The 18,609-nt window shown below is 33.6% G+C and overlaps 1 protein-coding gene across 1 annotated transcript in view; it reads right to left on the bottom strand.

Annotated features, from left to right (window-relative positions):
• EPHA6 (EPH receptor A6) overlaps nt 1–18,609 on the bottom strand; it is a 1,119,052-nt gene that overhangs the window by 1,026,107 nt on the left and 74,336 nt on the right. Inside the window, 1 exon segment of the mRNA XM_049857907.1 lies at nt 7,930–7,994. Within this exon segment, the coding sequence (XP_049713864.1) occupies nt 7,930–7,994 (65 nt within the window).

The raw sequence follows: 18,609 nt of genomic DNA, 5'->3' as shown, positions 1-18,609 counted from the left end.
GCACTGTCCTTTCTTAAGGAACTCACACATTCAAGCTTATTTCTTCTTCAGGTAAACCTCAGAAATATTTTTAAAGGAGAATACATCATTAAGAGTTAAATAAGAACTGTATTATCTATAAATTAATTTCAAGAAAAATTAATGAATCGATGCATTTTTGAGACTCATGACTCCATAATTTGAATATCATGGGTCAGAAACTTACACTGTGCCTCCTGTGAAACCAAGATATGAGAAATAAATTTCAACAAGCTCCTGAGAGTATCATGGTCCACTGCTCAACCTGCACTGCACAGGAAAGCTCTGAAGTTTTCTTTTATTGATTTATAACGAATAATAATAATGTCATGTAAAAAGAGGCATGAAGGCTTGATTTATTATTTTTAGATTAAATGGGCTTGAAAATAAAGCCAACCACAACTGATAGTGATTGAAGTGAAGAGAATGTGAAAATTTCCATGACAGTTCATTGCAAAAAAGAAAAGTTTAGTGAAAATTAAATAATATGATGACCGGTGAAACTAAGTAGATGTTCCAGCCAATTACATAATAGCTGTGACAGCTGAAAACTTAATTTTTGTTTGTGGTTTTGGAGAGGAACTATATGTGAAGAAATGTGATTCAGGAAAAAGCAAGAAAGTAAAAAACCTACATGAAGATCTATAGCTATGCCATTTCTTCAAAATATATAGGGTCACCACAGTACTCCTAATGATAAGGGTGATGATGATGATGATATGTTTATATTGTGCTCATTATGAGCCAGGCATTCTTTTACGTTCTTCACATACATTAAGTCATTTTATCCTCACAATAATCTAATGAGATGGGTACTATTTAGTACCCCTTGTGTGGATAAAGATTAACATCACATAGCTATTAAATTGCTTATAAACACTAATGTTAAAGAAATGTGCATTTAGATGATTGATTGCTTTGTGCCAGTCATATCTATAAAATATATATTTAAGTCCATATCTATCCATTAGATTATCAAATAATTGATCAATTCATAAAATCTAATGCATTTCACTGAAATATGAAACACCATGATTAAAATCAATATGACACATATTTAGAAAACTATCATATATGTGCATTAAGTTTTTCAGAAGAAAAATTATACAGATGTCAGTTTTGAAAGCAATAACTAAAAACAATCCAGTTTTATCATAAACTACCACTAAGTTTATATTTTCAAAATTCAAAGACATACATGGTAGTTTTGGGTAATTTCCATTATAAAATGGATCAAAATGCAATCTGGAAGTTTTGTACTACAATAAATAGGTTCTTACGATATGAAATACAGAAATTATAATATAAAATGGAAATTATTAGTAGATATTCCACTTTATACCATAAATACATTCAATCTTTGAATTTTTATCTTTAGAGGAGTGATATTAGGATTTGATGTGCTCTGATTTATTGAATAAAGTATCTTTTTACACCACTTAATTATAATATATGCTTCTACTTATTAAAAAAAAAATCATTGGCTATCAGGTTCATTCATAACTGTTATTTAAACATGAGTCCCTAAATTATCTAGACATGCATCCCTATTTTTCAAACTGTTTCAGGTTAATTTTCCTTACACAAATCCATTATGTCTAATAGTGAAGAGCACAGATCTTTCATGATTCTTGCATTACTCAAGCCTTAATAATCATCTAAGTCATAACATGTAAAATATATTTTTATATGATATATAAAACCAGAAAACAAAGCTTACCAATCTCTAGTCGTCATCATTAATAAAAAGTAAAAACTAATATTCAACAGCCCCATTTTCTCTTATTAAATTTTTCTCTTAATTTCACTGTTGAAAAGGAAATTTAGTTTTGAATATTGCAGTGCCTGTATTTATGTATATAATAAATATCTGACCCATGATATATACATAAAAGATGAGTTTTTAAACTTAACTACCTCATAATTGGAGCCCTGGAGGCATAGTGGTGAAGTGTTCAGCTGCTAATCAAAAGGTTGGCAGTCTGAATTCACCAGCACTCCTTGAAAACCCTATGGAGTAGTTCTGTTCTGTCCTACAGGGTCTCTATGAGTCAGAACTGACTCGATGCCAGTGAGTTTGTTTTTTCTTTTGTTTGTTTGCTTGTTTTTTTACCTCACAGTTAAAAAGAGAAGAATGAAAAAAAAAAAAGATATCTAGGACAATATCTTTAATTTTATTACTCAAAATATTACAGTGATTAAAAATAAATGGTGAAGTGATTCTTTCACGAGTCGATAGGATGCTTAAAAATAAGTTCCCTCTGTTAACATTAAGTATTTGTAATCTAAATAAAAATTAAATAATATCTTAGAGAATTACTGTTATTATTAAATGCTGTATTTTAACTACCAAGTTTTATTCAGGTGTAAGTACCCATAATAACTAGTATGTGGCTACCCAAATTATTAAACTTTAAGCGATAACAAGCATGATTACTAAAAGCTCAAAGGAAACAAGATGTTTTTAAATCATGATTTTTTTTTTTAATATTTTACAAAGCCTTTTCTTTTTTTGATTATTAGCAGCGACTTCTTTTCCTTTTTGTGATCACGGGTGCCTCTAGGCACCAAGTACTTTTTCTGCCTCCAAAGGTTTATTGGGAAGCTTCTGCACCACAGACAGTGTGTGCTGCCACAAGGCAGGGGCCTTCATGACTGTTTGAAACTGAAATAACTGGCGCATGCCACAAATTACTGTTTTTACAAGGTATTGTATGAGGTGGCTGAATTTTTGGCAGGAAAAACATAAATTTTGAAAAGTTTTATTTGTTACACATATGTACCAATAGACCCCAGTGGGGACTCTGGGGTAAAATTAGTGGTACTGCCTATGCACCACTAAGCACTTAACTTAGGCTTGCGGAAAGGAGCAAGAAAAAAAAATCCATACTACTTAACAAAAACTCAGGCACACTTAGTGATTCAACATGCTTCCATTAATGAAAACCCATGATATCAAGAAAACATTCAAAACGGAAAATAAATGGTTCACAAAAGGGTTATTTGAGCATACCCTCTGCTGTGCGGCACTGAATGGAACCCTATCTATAACGGGTTTTTGAAGTTACTGAATATCACATCCAACTACAGGTCCTCTTATTATAATTGTATTTTACCTTCAATTTACAACGTGATATACTGGCATTGAATAAAAAAAGAAAAATGCCATGAGAGCTCAACATTTCAAGAAAATTTATAAAGGTTTTCTTTCATAGCATTTTCAAATCACAGGAATAAACCCAGGAGATAAGTATTTTAATTTCTTCTTTTGTAAAAGCTACTGCAAACGAGCAGTGCATTTCATGTTTCTTTGTTTTCTCATTAGCATTAAAAATGGCATGACTTCTTGAACACTAGTAAAAACTAGACCTTCCCAAGAGATTTTCTAAATTTACGTGGGTCCTCAGGTTTTCTACAGAGTAAGATTTTGGATTAACTGGTTATTCGCTGAATCAACTAGACAGCAGTGGATTTGGGTTATTAGTTATTCATCACAAACAGAAAAGCCAGGGTATATGTCAATACTCAATGTTTGTGAAAGCATTTCATAACTTCTGTAATGCCAAAAATTTTATCCATGCAACTTTCTTTCATTGATTATCAAGGCAATCTGTTAGCTACTACCCTCGATTATCATAATTTTATTATCTTGATCTATTGTGTTGACAAATAAAGGATGGATGGAGGAGACATTTATAGGATAAAGTTCCTATAAGCTTTTAATTATATAAACACAAAGTTGACATCAGAAAGTGAGAGCACAGTAAGAATTACCATCATTTATTCACAAATTCTCTGACACATTCAGTCTCTTCTCAAATCGTCAATCTCTATACAAATACAATTATTTGCTTTACTCTGTTCTCATTATATCAATAATGTCAGGTCACCTATATTTTGAGCATATTTTCCTTCCAATTTTATAAAGGGACTTCGTTTCCCAAAGGTCTCAAACACAAGAAACCTTCAGTAACCTTTTGTTATTTAAGTAAATGCAGAAACATTTTACTTTCACTTCCTGGGGCTGAGCATGCACTATCCAGATCAATTAAAAAAAAAAAAATTTTTTTTTTTTTTTTGATCAAGTTGCTCAAATTCTACATCTTCCACAATCTGGCTTCAGGCAATGATTACGGTTTTATTTCTCACCACACTCCCCCACTCCACTGTATTCCAGTCAAATGATTCTCAAAATTCCTAAAACTTAATGAACACATGCAACATTTCCTGTACCTCTGGTCAAGCCACTCCCTTTGCCTAGAAGCTGTGTTCTATCTTCTTTTGCTGCCCACATGAAATCCAACACATTTTGTAAGATGAAGCTGATACACCACCTCCCTCCACCCCAAGATCCCCTGACCAGAATTAATCTCTCAGTGTATTATTTATTCACAAAACATTACTATAAACTACCTGAAGACACTTAATATTATGTAAAATTATTTCTGTACAGGAAATCCTGGTAGCATTGTGGTTAAGTGCTAACCAAAAAGTCAGTAGTTCGAATCCACGCGTACTCCTTGGAAATGCTATGTGGCAGTTCTGCTCTGTCCTATAGGATTGCTATGAGTTGGAACAGACTCGATGGCCCTGGGTATGTTTTTTTTTTCTCTGTATCACAATACTGCTTGAGTGGAGAAAAATCTGTCTTAAACACATTAATGGGCAGCTGGTCCATAGGAGCACAGAATAGCAGTTTGTCAAATTGAATTCTATAGTTCGATTAAAAGAGAAAGTCAGTATATTTATAATCCTTGCACAAGTGAGAGTTAAGAAAATTCATTTCAGAAAACTAATACAATCTGTGGTCATTTTTGCAAGCCCAAAAAGTCACTTTGTCAAGACTACTTACATCTATTTTCCATATTCACTAACCAGGCTTGCCTCCTACTCAAATGATCAATAATGGTTTTGTACACAGTCATGTTGTGAATCCCTATCCCTGTAACAGGAGCCCTGATGGCACAATGGTTAAGTGCTCAGCTGCTAACCAAACGGTTAGTGGGTTAGTGGTTCCAACCCACCACCCGCTCAGCAGAAGAAAAGACCTGACGCTCTGCTCCCATAAAGTTTACAGTCTAGGAAACCTTATGAGGCAGTTCTACTCTGTCATATAGGGTTGCTAGGCATCGGATTACATTCTACAACACACATCTACCACCCCTGGAATAACATCAGCAAGATACTGCTATTGAAAGGCCATTTTAAATCAAACAAATCTATTAAATCACCTACATTTTGTACAGTACATCATATGACTTCAAAAATATCTCTTAGTTCAACCTTTATGGAAAGAAACTTTTGTCAGTTATAATTTCTAGGTAATAATTTACTTAAAAACCAGGTATGCTTTACATCATAAAACTGCCAAACATATGACCTGCTTGTCTTTTCTACCCATAATATATTTATAAAAAACAACTGAATAGTATTTCTGAAAAAAAAGGTGTCAAAATGGCCATTTAAATTAGCATGACACAATAAGCCTGAGAACCTGCAAAAATCATACAATGTTCAATTAAGTATAATAAGAAGTTTAAAAATTAGATATACATGCTGATTTAAATCTTATAAACTAACAGATTCTTTAGCTCTAAAATTACTTAAAGCGTACTAATGTGTAGATTACTTTCATTCTTGACGTTTTTGGTACACTTTTGTCAAAGTTCTTCATCCTTACCATTTTCTTACTTGGTTTAACCTATAAGTAGCATGAATTAAAGCTTCATTCTTACCAATAATGTAACCTTCAATAAATGAGAAAAACCTTGAAGTTGTAGCGCTTTTTTTAAAAGTATTTATGTAGTCTGTTTTATATTGCTCCCTTTGATTCACTTCCTTATTTTGTCTCATTCATATAGCTTCATTCATATCTGTTATAAAAATATATTCATCATACTGTGATAGAAATGATATTTTATAATGTCAAAATCATTAGAAAAATCACAGCAGTCCGTTCGTTTGTGACTCTGTGTCTCCTGGTTACCAGTTTGCTCTGAAACGCAGCCTGATAAAGACAAATCCCATCACTAGGGCAGGGGTTTAACGCCTGCTGTCACTCACATGATTTCTTGACTGGCTACATAACACCATTCATAACATGATCTTAACGTTTTCTGTACTTTTCTTCACAGGACAGAAAAAATGGGGTTTCTAAACTACTTAATTGTAGGTAAATTCTTATAACTTCTTTTGTATACTGAGGAAAGGATATCCTTACATCTTGGAAAGAATATTCTAGGGAAGAGTTTCATACATTTCTTGAAAGTAGTGATGATAAATGTGACTTACTCAACACAGTAAACAAATACTTATGTTTATTCATCTTAGTGGAAATAAGATAATGAAGATGAAAGCAAAACCATAGTTTAAAAGAACATTTTTCTAAGGAATGGTGTCATGGGAGCGCTACTGGAATAAAACTAAAATTTCAGAAAAAATAAAACCACAGACTATAAAACAAATCTAAAGAAGCAAAGTGCCTGATAAACAAATAGAGGATGATTTAACTTTTTATAGGGCTTTTTAGTTAAAATACACATTTTTAATGAATAACTGTTAACATAAAATGTTAAACAGAAATATTTAAAAGATTTTTAAAAAGATGAAACATGTTTGACTCAGCTTCTTTTAGAATTAAATTTATAGATGTACTGGAAGAAATAATGGAAAAATATCAACTAAGAATGTGATGAGAAAAATATAATTTGCAAGAAAAGAAAGAAAAACTGACCAAGTAAATTTAAAAATAGTTGATTGTATTTTTGAAGATTTTGTTTAAATAGACAAAAGTCAAATTAAAAGGCTCTGTAAATTACCCGATGCTTTTATTTTGGCCAGAGAGGAAAAAAAAGTCAAAATACACTCCAATGTAAAAAATGATGCAAAACATATCAAAACAGATAAAAAAATTAAGCATAAATATGGCTAAAATGTTAGCAACTGAAAAACTATACTATCTAAACTGCATATCTTTATAAGCCTCTCAAAAGCAACTATTGTATTTTTACGCAAATACCATGTGCCTCCTACGTTTGACAACCTCACCTTCCCTGGTGAGACATTTTCATAAGCACCGCTATGCCAATTTTCTTTTTACGTGTTGCTGTAAAAAAAAAAAAACAAAAAACTAGCATAGGGCACCTATGAAAATACCTCCGTGGTGGGAGGGTGCAGTTGGCAAACAAACATAGAAGGCATGCATTATTTGTGTAAAAACAGGGTATTCAGAACTAAGGAAAACCTAATCACGATGTATCCTTTTGCTAAGTTAAAAAAAATATACCCTGGTTGAATGAACTCAGAGTTTCTAATAAAAACTAAATTGTTAATATTGATTGGCTGATTGATGTTATAATAATCTAAAATTTGTTTATGCACACCCATCGAGATTACCAAATTTATTAAACATGTACACAGAAGAGTATCTTGAATGTGCATATAGAAACTTACTTCTAAAGAAAATATTTATATGGAAAGTATTCTAATGTTACTGTTGTTGTTGTCGAATCAATTCCGACTCACAGCAACCCCATGTGTCAGGGCAGAACAGCCCCACAGGCGTTTCTAGAATGTAATCTTTACAAAACAGATCACCAGGGCTTTCTCCCACAGAGCTGCTGGGTGGATTCGAACAGCCAGCCTTTAGGTCAGTAGCCAAGTTCTTAACCATTGCGCCAACACGTTACTACACACATAAATACTATATTAAAAACTACTAATTTAGAGGAAAGCAAGGATGTTTAACTTAAATATAATTCTCATTGCTCACCAGTTAGAACTGCACTTTAACTTTATGGGAGAATTAAGTTATATGTCAAAATTCACTCCAAAGATCCACTGTTCCTTTGTCATAACAGACTCTAATATCCTAACAATGATGACAAATTTTAAAAAGACATTTAAACTTACCCCATTTAATGGATATGTTTTCCATCCTAGTTCTCCCAGTACAGTTGTTGTATCAAGCAACACGACTGAAATTAAATGAATAAAAAAAGCTGCATGAATTTCTCAATTGATGCAAAAATATGTTATTTAGATCATTAATGTTAACTACCCTTACTATTATTAGTTGCATTAGCTTTAAAAAGGTGCATTATTTTCTGAAAGTATTTATATGTATATTTAATGTTAGTATATAAGGCTTAATAATATTACGTAATGATGAAACTCAAGAGGTGTTTACAAGTTAATTTTTAAAATATGTATAGTTGTGCTTAACAAAGCTAAATAAAATACAAAACTGAACAACTGATATTTAACAAAGTCATTTTTAATAGCATATTTTTCACTGATATACCACTTTCATGTTTTTTTTTATACATAGTATTTTTATGTCATTTTGAAGAGAGGAAAATATATTAAAGCTGACTTCCACATTTTTTCTGTTATTAAATGCCCTTCTATGACTGGAAGGGTATGAAGAAAATTCATTCTGAATAAACCTACTGTCTGTAAAGCATAGATTACATTAGTAACGTATGTCCTAGGTAGTATAAAAAAAAAATTTTTTTTTACTTAATGCTAATTGACATGAATGAATGAATGAATAAAAACCGTACCTCTTTTTCCCTGTCCAAAAGTAGCTCACAGTCTGGTCAAAAAGGTAGTCATAAAGACATATAATTAGATCATAATCTGTTAAATTCTGAAATAATACCCTAGCAACTAACCCACGCTACAGGGTGGCTACGCATTGGAATTGACTCTACCTCAATACAGTTTTTTTTATGGTTGAGGACAGGTCTGTGAAGACTTCACGACGGATGTACAATTTGAGCTGAGCTAGAATGCAGGTATCTTCAGCCAGATATGGTGAGAATTTTTTTTTTTTCCCCAGAAGAAACACTTTCTATTAACTAACTGAGATATGACTACATTGGTTCTTAGTGGCTGAGAGGGGGACTAGGGTCAAAACTGTGTTTGGAGGAGTAGGAGAACAGAAACAAAGGCTGGAAAGATAAACTGAAATCAACCGGGGAGGTTTTTTGTAGTATTTCCAGCAAGTTTATACACAGGGCCCAGGATTTAGCAGCTCTTTATTTTAAAATAGCATCTCCAAATGCCCCCGAATCCACAGACCACACTCTGAGAAACAATGTCCTGTTACCTCATCATGTATTTTAGTTCTTCGACTTGTTTAGAAACTTTGTTTTCTTTCTGTTGTTTGTTTTTTTCTGTTTGTTGTTTAGAAAAGAATGCTCTTAGGAAATAGGTTTTTTGGCATTTGCTATTTAACTTCTTCACCAACACCATAATTTAAATGTATCAATTCTCCATTCTTCCTTTTTCATTGTCCAAAAAAAAAAAATTTTTCTTTCTTTAACTTTCACATGCATATGAGGTGACTGAAAACACCAAGGCTTTTGGGTCAGGTGCACCTTAGTCCTCAGAATGACATCTTTGCTTTTTAACACTTTAAAGAGGTCTTTTGCAGCAGATTTGCCCAATGCAATATATGGTTTGATTTCTTGACTGCTGCTTCCATGGGCGTTGATTGTGGATCCAAGTAAAATGAAATCCTTGACAACTTCAGTCTTTTCTCCATTTATCATCATGTTGGTTATTGGTCCAGTTGTAAAGATTTTTGTTGTACGTTGAGGTGTAATCCATACTGAAGGCTGTAGTCTTGGATCGTCATCAGTATGTGTGTCAAGACTATTTACTCTATTTAGACATTGTAAGTATTCATTTAGTACTGTTCAAATCTATTTACTAACATTCAAAAAAAAAGGCTGCTGTGGAGTCGAATCCAACACATGGCTATAATTTAAAATTTTATAGAAAAATCTCACACATAAAAAGTAGGGAAGATAGTACAATGGATCCTCATGTACTCATAGCCCAGTTTCAATAATTACCAACTCACGGCCAATCTTGTTTCATCTATACACATATAACTACTTCCTCACTGCATGATTTCTTCAGAGCAGATTACAGTTATGTCATTTCATCTAGAAAAAATTCATTATGTATATCTAAAATAAGGATCTTTTTTTAAATATAACTATAGTATCCTAATTCACAAATATAAACAGTAATTCCTTAATATCATCAAATATCCAGTGTTTAATATCAAAAACCCACTGCCATCAAGTCAATTCTGACTCATAGCAACCCTCTTATTGTCTTCATACATATTTATAGGAAATCAGGATAAACAAGCTTCACGCATTATAAGTGGTTGGCATTTCTCTTTTAATCTATAGGTCCCTGCCGTGTAACGGACTGCTTTTTCTGTGGCCTTTCTAGCCATGGTCTTGCAACTCCCATCCAGGTGACTGAGTGGCACCGTTAGTGTAATTGTGGTCTATCAAGGGGATTGATCAGTTTTGCCTTAAAAGAGAGCCAATTCCAGAAGAGAGAGAGGATCCTACCACCACCAAGGAAGAACAACCAGGAGCAGAGATTGCGTCCTCAGGACCCGGGATCACTGCACTGAGAAGTCCCTGGAAGCAGGAGACCAACAGAGAGATAGAGATAGAGCAAGAGAGAGACAGTAAAAGAGAGAGAGAGAGAGAAAGCAAGCTGTAACCCTGAAGACAGTGAGATGCGGTAGCAGCAGAGACCCAGCAGCAGGAGACTGTGTGGTGGGCCTCCCGGCCCATGGAGATTGAAAGCTGAGTGCCTTTGGGCTGAGGCCTAAGGTTAGGGAGAGCCGTGCCTGCCAGCACAGCAGGGAAGAGGCTGTCCTAATGGAAGAACTGTATCCTTAGTGTTCCCGAACCTGAATTGTAATGTGTTACTTCCCTAATAAATCCCATAATCGTGAGTATGGTCTGTGAGTTCTGTGTGGCCACTGCAATGGATTATCAAGCCCAACAGAGAAGCAGAGAATGCTGTGCAAGGGACAGTTGGTATCAGAATTAGTAAAGATGGTGGAGAGAGGTGGCTTGTCTGGCCTCCACCCTCATGGGAGTCAGCCTTGTGCTGTTGATTTTGGTTCTCCTTCCCCCTTGTGGGCTGGAGGAGGTCCGATACTGCCCCCATGCCATTTTTACAGTTCCCATATTACCTTTTTTGATATTTATTCAGATATGGTTTACTTATAATAAAATTCACCATGTTAAGTGTGCATTCTATAAATTTTGACAAGCCCATACACCTATGTAATTACCATAATTACTTTAAAAATATTTCCATCGCCTCAAAAAGTTCTCTTGTGACCCTTCGTAATCAACCCCTTCCCTACACACCACCCTTGGCAAGCACTAATCTGATTTATTTCCCTATAGTTTTACCTTTTCTGATTCCAGTAAAATTAGATAGCATGTAGCCTTTTGAATTTGCCGTCTTTTGCTCAGCATAATGTATTTGGGATTAACACATGCTATTAAATGTATCGTCAACTCTTTTTTATCTCTGAAAATTCAATATTCCATTGTACGAAATTCACTAGCTAATGGACATTTGGGCCATTCTCAATTTGGGCACTTTTTTTTAATGAATAAAGTCACTATATATTTTCATACACAGGTTTTTAAGTGGACCTGTATTTATCTACCATCTATCTATCTGTCCATCTATCATTTTAGTAAGTCTACTCACAAACTCGTTGCCATTGAGTTGATCCTTATCACTTCAGAAAAAAGGGAAGCTCTTAATGTCTAGTAGGATCTTATCAAAAGGATTTAGAAACCAACTTGCATAGGCTTCCACTCTCAAAAACTGGATAATTTGATTATACACAGGCTACTAACGTTAAGATATCATAATGATAAAATATACTTATTGCTCATTTTTTCAGAAGTTATTATCTCAATAACTGGTAAATAAATTAAACAAAAGCCAAACATTTTGATTTTTCTATATGAGGTACCACCGAGTAACAACATGGTTAACAAAAGAATATTTCTCTTTCTTGAAATATTGTAACTAATAAGTGAAGAAGGAATAATTGAATTAGGCTATCGGCATTTGCCACTCCTAATGAATTATCTACTTACTGCTTTCCAAAGGCTGCTAACATCACAAAAAGAGAAGCAAAGAGACAAGGACTGGAGCATTGGAGCTTTTTTCAAGGTTTTTTTAATAGTTGCATTTACTCCATATTAACATATAATTCTAATAAATCTCGAATTAACAGATTAGAAATTTGAATAGAAAGTGCAGTAAAAGATGATAAGATATATGTGTGTGTGTATGTGTACATGTATATATAAATAAAATAACATCTGGGTTCATTCAGTGTAAAACACAACTTCACAGAGAAAAAGCTGGAGGTATCATTGAATCATTGACTAAATATGAAAAACTACGTAAAACCTGTGAAAGCTGGAATCTGTGCAGGGGAAAAACCTGAAAGAGAAGAAAAACGCAAACATTTTCCACTAAAATGAGTGATATAAAAGTGGTAAGAGTGCACCTTGTCAAAGGCAAAAAACTTGCAAGACCTGGAAAATCAAGGCAGTCAAGTTCTGGCTCTCACAGGTGTCACCATAGAAGTCTATCTTATATCAAATAAAGTTCTTTTATTTTTGGCATATACTACTCAACAGAGTTCAGAAGTATGTAATATCAGTATCTACTTCTGGGGACTCAAAACTTTAATGTCACTCGCCTAGCACATTTGTATTGTTGGACTACATCATTATTTCCTGAGCAGGCTGGTAAAACGATGAAGCTAATTCACAGTCCTTGTGACACGGACTTTATATACATTCATTTCTTAATTGTCCTATGAAGTTGTTTTCTGTCTTTTTTTCCTTAAATACAGAATTTACAGATGAGAAAACTGAGGTCTAGCGGGTTAAGCAATTTCCCTTGAGATCAAAGAGTGACAGAATTTGGATTCTAACCAAGGAAACTAATTCCAGGATGGCCTGCTTTAAACCTTTTATTAAAAGTGTTGTTTCTCTTCTCATCTTTTTTATTCTAACATAAAACGTCAGTTGTTTTCTCTATTCGTGTAGATGCAGAGAAACATGACTGTCTTTTTTTTCCCTGATTTCAGACCTGCATAAATTCTAATCCTATTTTCTCATCAATATTTCCTACAGAAAACTCACCATTACTATCTACACGCAAATCACAACATTTAAATTGAGACCATTATTGGAGGACAGTATTCAAACCCCTACTATATGCTGAAGTCTGTCAACAGAGATTTTCTTTTGCATAGATTGTATATAGAAAGTATAATCAACTAACCAATAAACTGACATAATTATTGTTTTTTCTGAGAGTTTAAGCTGCTTTGTTCTCAGTATTTATCACTGCAAACTTCAAAATACATTCATTTCAAGATAAATTTTAAAAAATGTGTATTCACCTATATCAGCATAGGTCCTTAAGAAGGATTTTTATTTGTTGTTTCTTAGTGCCCTCAAGAAACAAGATACACCTAACTGCTTTATTATCCTCATTAAATTGCAACCATAAAACCAAAACAAAACCTGTTGCCCTTGAGTTGATTTCAGCTCATAGCAACCACGCAGGGCAGAGCAGAACTGCCCTATAGGGTATCCGAGGCTGTAATCTTTATGGAAGCAGACTGCCACATGTTTCTCCTGTGGAGCAATTGGTGGGTTTGAACTGCCGACCTTTTGGTTAGCAGCTGAGTGCTTTAACCACTGCACCATCAGGGAGGGTTCCTTTAAACTGTAACCACATTTTTTAAAACTTAAGAGCAATACACATTAAAATCTACATTTCACACATTGATACATTTATATTGAAATAAAATTGAGGATTTTGAGATTTTTAATACCATTGTATACGGTAAATGTTTTAACTTTATTATTTGTTTCATATACAAAATCTTCACAAATTCAGGTTTTCAAGCACACTAGTTACACTGAACCCAGTAAGGTGAGAGCTCCTCCTGCTGGCTTTACACAAAAGTTATCCAGTCCCTACCAGAGTGCAAACATACTGTTAACTCGGTTGGAAGGGAAAAAAATATCAACGATAATTTCAATGAGAAATCAGTAATTGTTAGAAATTTTTAATTTAAAAGCAAAGTTGTAAATATAGTAATATAGTTATTACTGGTGTTTAGTTAAAGATTACAAATGACAATATAATTACTTATACATATAACAATAAATGAGAAACTAGATACACCAAAGAACACATAGAAGGAGTAGGCTGGTAGGTGCGAAAATGTACTTTGTTTAAAAGCGACATCATGCACAGACTATCCTTGTAGATGTACATTATCATTTTCCAATTAATGATTAGAAATTACATTCCTCTCTGAAAATGCCTCTTGTCAGTACCTACTTTATTCAATACTTTAGAAACTGTAGGAATTATTCATTGTGCTCTAAAAGAAAAATAGTAAGTGATAAAGGCAAGTTTGATAGTATTGGGTTGAATATAAGAATAATGAGTACTTAGGATCACTATGAGCCGGAATCAAGGGCAACAGGTTTGATTTTTTTGTTTGTTTAGGATTAAAAAACTCAATATTAATTTCTTGCCTTTGAAGAAGTTTTCTTGTCTTTATCTACAGCCCCCTTAGTAAACTTAGGGGATATAAGTAAAAATATTCAGCTTATTTGTTTATAATACACAGTAAAAGAACAGATTTATTCAAAATGTACAATAAAAAAAGATGAGACTACCATTTATATTAGTTTTGAAAAACTTTACAAAGAGTAGGCAAATCAGCCTACTAAAGACAGTATCTATTTTTTCAGGTATAATATTTTGTAAAAATTCAAATTAATGATATGTGAATCAAGTTCAAAAATTTATCACTATCTTTGAAAGTTCAGACAATAGTAAATACATGTCTGAGAAGGTTCTTCAACAGACTGATTACAAAAAGAACAGCATTTCTTCTTAGAATTGTTCAGTTTAGAGACTTTATTTTACAAATAAGGTCCAGAAAGATGAAATAAGTAACTAGGTCACTTAGTAGAAACATACTAGTCCAGGCTTCTGATTGTTCCACATTCCACTGACTGTAACACACTCTATGACCTCTCCTAATTCTTAACAAACAAGAAAATAAACAAACGAAATCCTTCTGACATCATGACCATAAACAATTGTTGTCGTTGTTGTTAGGTGCTGTCGAGTCGCTTCCGACTCATAGAGACCTTATGTACAACAGAACGAAACACTGTTCAGTCCTGCGCCATCCTTACAATCGTTATGTTTGAGCGCATTGTTGCAGCCACTATTGTGAACCCCTCTTGTTTTAAGGGTCTTCCTCTTTTTTGCTGACCCTCTACTTTACCAAATGTGACGTCCTTCTCCAGGGCCTGGTTCTCCTGCTAACGTGTTCTGATGACACACACAACTAGCTTACCTAAAATTATAGATGTATAAATAAACATGCACCTTCATATGTTCAATTTTACTGCGGTATATTTGCACGCCATGCCTACTCTGAACTGACACTCAAGTTATCACATTAATTCAATTTTGACATAGTTGCATATTTCTGATTGACAAAAATCAATGCTTTTTACTTCCAGATCGGTATACTATGGGTATCTACTCTCACATAGGGACACAATCGATATTTAATTCCAAAAATCCAAATTAAACACTGACTGCTTTAATTATAGGATTATTATATTTACTAGGTTTATGTCAATGTGTGTATTGGTATTATGTCTAAAGCAACATCTTCCAAAGAGGGTCACGATTTCTTAAAAATAACGAAATTTTTTTTTTTTTTTTTTTTTTTTTTACAAACAGATCAATATGTGTTCATTAGGTGTACTTAAGATATTTTGTTTTGTAGCAGCTACTGTTCTTGTTTCTATTGCTGTGCTTGTTTGATACTTTAAATATAAATGTTTTCATGATTAATTTTATCTACCACTTCAGTAATATCTGAAAGTATGGAAATCATACTTTGACAGATAAGGTAATATGAACAAAGTAAGGTTAAGTAATTTCTCAAAATTAGAGAATAAAATCAAGTCTAGAACTTTTTAACTCATCCTCCAAATTTCTACTCTACTAAAAGATCTCTTTTTCAGAATTCATGTTCAAACTTCTGTCTCTGTCCCTTCTGGAAAACGAATCATTCCTTTATGGTTCTGATGGAAAAAAATAAGCTATAAAAAAAGAGAAATTGCTTTCCATGACTACCACTTAAATAGGAAAAAAAGGAAAAACATTCAAATTTTGTAATTTTCTACTTAATGAATTTGTTTTGAGTATAAATCAAGTGAACTAGGTTGCTATAATTTGGAATGCAAGTTATATTACAGAGTAGGAACTACCACTGAAAACCTTATTTAAATAATGAATGGCTAATAGTTTAACATTATTTAAATAATGAATGGCTAATTTTTTTTAATAGTTTAGCAGTGGAAACCCTGGTGGCGTAGTGGTTGTGTTACAGCTGCTAACCAAGAGGTCAGCAGTTCAAATCTGCCAGGTGCTCCTTGGAAACTCTATGGGGCAGTTCTACTCTGTCCTATAGGGTCGCTATGAGTCGGAATAGTTTAACAAAAATATAACTCACAATGTTCTTCCTCACTTTCACATCTTCCTACTTCACGATTTCCAGGAACCTCTACAATCTCATCTTACTTGGCACAGTTTTATCTTCTTCAGCCTCATAATCATTCCTAAAGTCTGCCCTTAGACGCAAGAGCCTACCACAGAGACTCAGGGAGAACCCTGGTTGGCTCTGACCCAACACAAGGTCACTAAACTTCAGAATCATTACAGGTCTCCTGAGCAAGGTCATTAACACAAGTCATCCCACAGGTTGTGCATTCTCCATCAAATTGTTCAGTTATGCCTATGGCCAAAATACAATAATACAAGGAAAGGAAATTTGGCATGAGCCTAGTTAACAGCAAGACATAGTTTCTCCATTTTGGCACCTTCAGCACTTTGATCTACAAACTAGGTAGGCTTGTTTAGGAATGTATTATTCGCATTTGTTTCAATTGTGGAGTTTAAACAGGTATAAAGGACTATTTGGTTTTAGTCTTGGATTTCCTAGTCTTATATTTAATAAGTATTGTTTTTCATCTCTTAAACAGAAGTGCTCCATTTAGCCCAAATCACTGACCCTGCTCAATTGTTTCCACAGTGTCAGAGATGCTTTTATGTTCCTGGTTCTATCCTTTCTTACATTTCCCACCAGTGTTCCATGGGCTTTTGACATTTTCTGATTTTTTTGTGTGGACTATTATGAAACTTAATGGCTGAAATGCACTTAAGTCACTGTTTTTTATAGCTCTAAAAAGAGCTTATGTCTACTTATTTGAAAGTCTTATCTAAAATATAATGATTGTCTCAATGCACAACCATCTCTATATTATAGAATAAAGCTCAAAAAGATCTACTGAAATCCTTAGTTTAAAAAGGAACAACAGGGTTTTTTGAGAAGAGAAAAAAAAAATGAGTTTGAATCTAAGAAAAAATTATGTAAATAAGTTAGAAAGCTAGTCTTTTTTTTCTTGAAAACAGAAAGGAAAATTTTTTCTGCATTTTTTTTTTTTTTGGTACTCAATTATACTAACATTGACATAATAGGGATTAGATTTTAACTAACTTCTTCAGGGTATATGGAGTCACAGAAATGTTGCTTGATTTTACGTAACATACTTTAATATTATTTCAACAAACACTTATTACTATATTCAAGACTATGCTAGGCATTACGGAATACAGAAAGTTGTATAGGATACATCTGCTTTCAAGGGTTCTGGTTGTCATTTTTTCACTTGAACTTTTAGGATCTGTGTGTCAAACCACTTCCCATAGTTTATCCAAACACAAAAATAAATTAAAAAAAAAAAAAACAAGATTAAAATGTCAGCATTTAGAAGGTGCAAACTAGGAAAGCTGCAGATTACCAGTAAACTATGTTGAATTATAGGGTTATGTTGAATTAAATTCCTATTCCAAAAGGGCAAAAATCTGTAAAAGAATTTTTGAGAATAAAAAAAAAGTTAAAAACAATACTGGCATACCTTGTTTTACTGTGCTTCACTTTACTGAGCTTTGCATATATTGCATTTTTTACAAAATGAAGGTTTGTGGCAACCCTGAGTCAAGCAAGTATATTGGCGCCATTTTTCTAACATCATGTGCTCTCTTTGTGACTCTATGTCACATTTTGGTAATTCTCACAATATTTCAAACTTTTTCATTATTATCGTATCTGTTACGGTGATTTCACTCCACTATGGTGATCTGTGATCAGTGATCTTTGATGTTATCATTGTAATTGTTTTGCTTACATGGCCACTAGCCACACCTATATAAGACAGCAAACTTAGTCGATTAATGTTGTGTGCATTCTCACTGTTCCACTGACCAGCCGTTCTGCCGTCTCTCTCTGTCTCCCTCAGCCCTCTCTATTTCCTGAGACAAGAAAATACTGCAATTAGGCCAGGTAATAATCCTACAACGGCTTCAAAGCATTCAAGTGAAAGGAAGAGTCATAGGTCTCTCACTTTAAATCAAAAGCTAGAAATAATTAAGTTTAGTGAGGAAGGCATGTTAAAACCTGACACAGGCTGAAAGTTAGGCCTCTTGCACCAGTTAACCAAGCTGCGAATGCAAAGGAAAAGTTCCTGAAGGAGATTAAAAGTGCTACTCCAGTGAACACACTGTGAATAATAAGAAAACAAAATAGCCTTATTGCTGATACGGAGAAAG

Source organism: Elephas maximus, chromosome 18 (assembly GCF_024166365.1).
Source record: "Elephas maximus indicus isolate mEleMax1 chromosome 18, mEleMax1 primary haplotype, whole genome shotgun sequence".
Taxonomy (NCBI): domain Eukaryota; kingdom Metazoa; phylum Chordata; class Mammalia; order Proboscidea; family Elephantidae; genus Elephas; species Elephas maximus.
The sequence above is the reverse complement of the archived record's forward strand: the minus strand, read 5'-3'. Positions and strand labels throughout refer to the sequence as shown.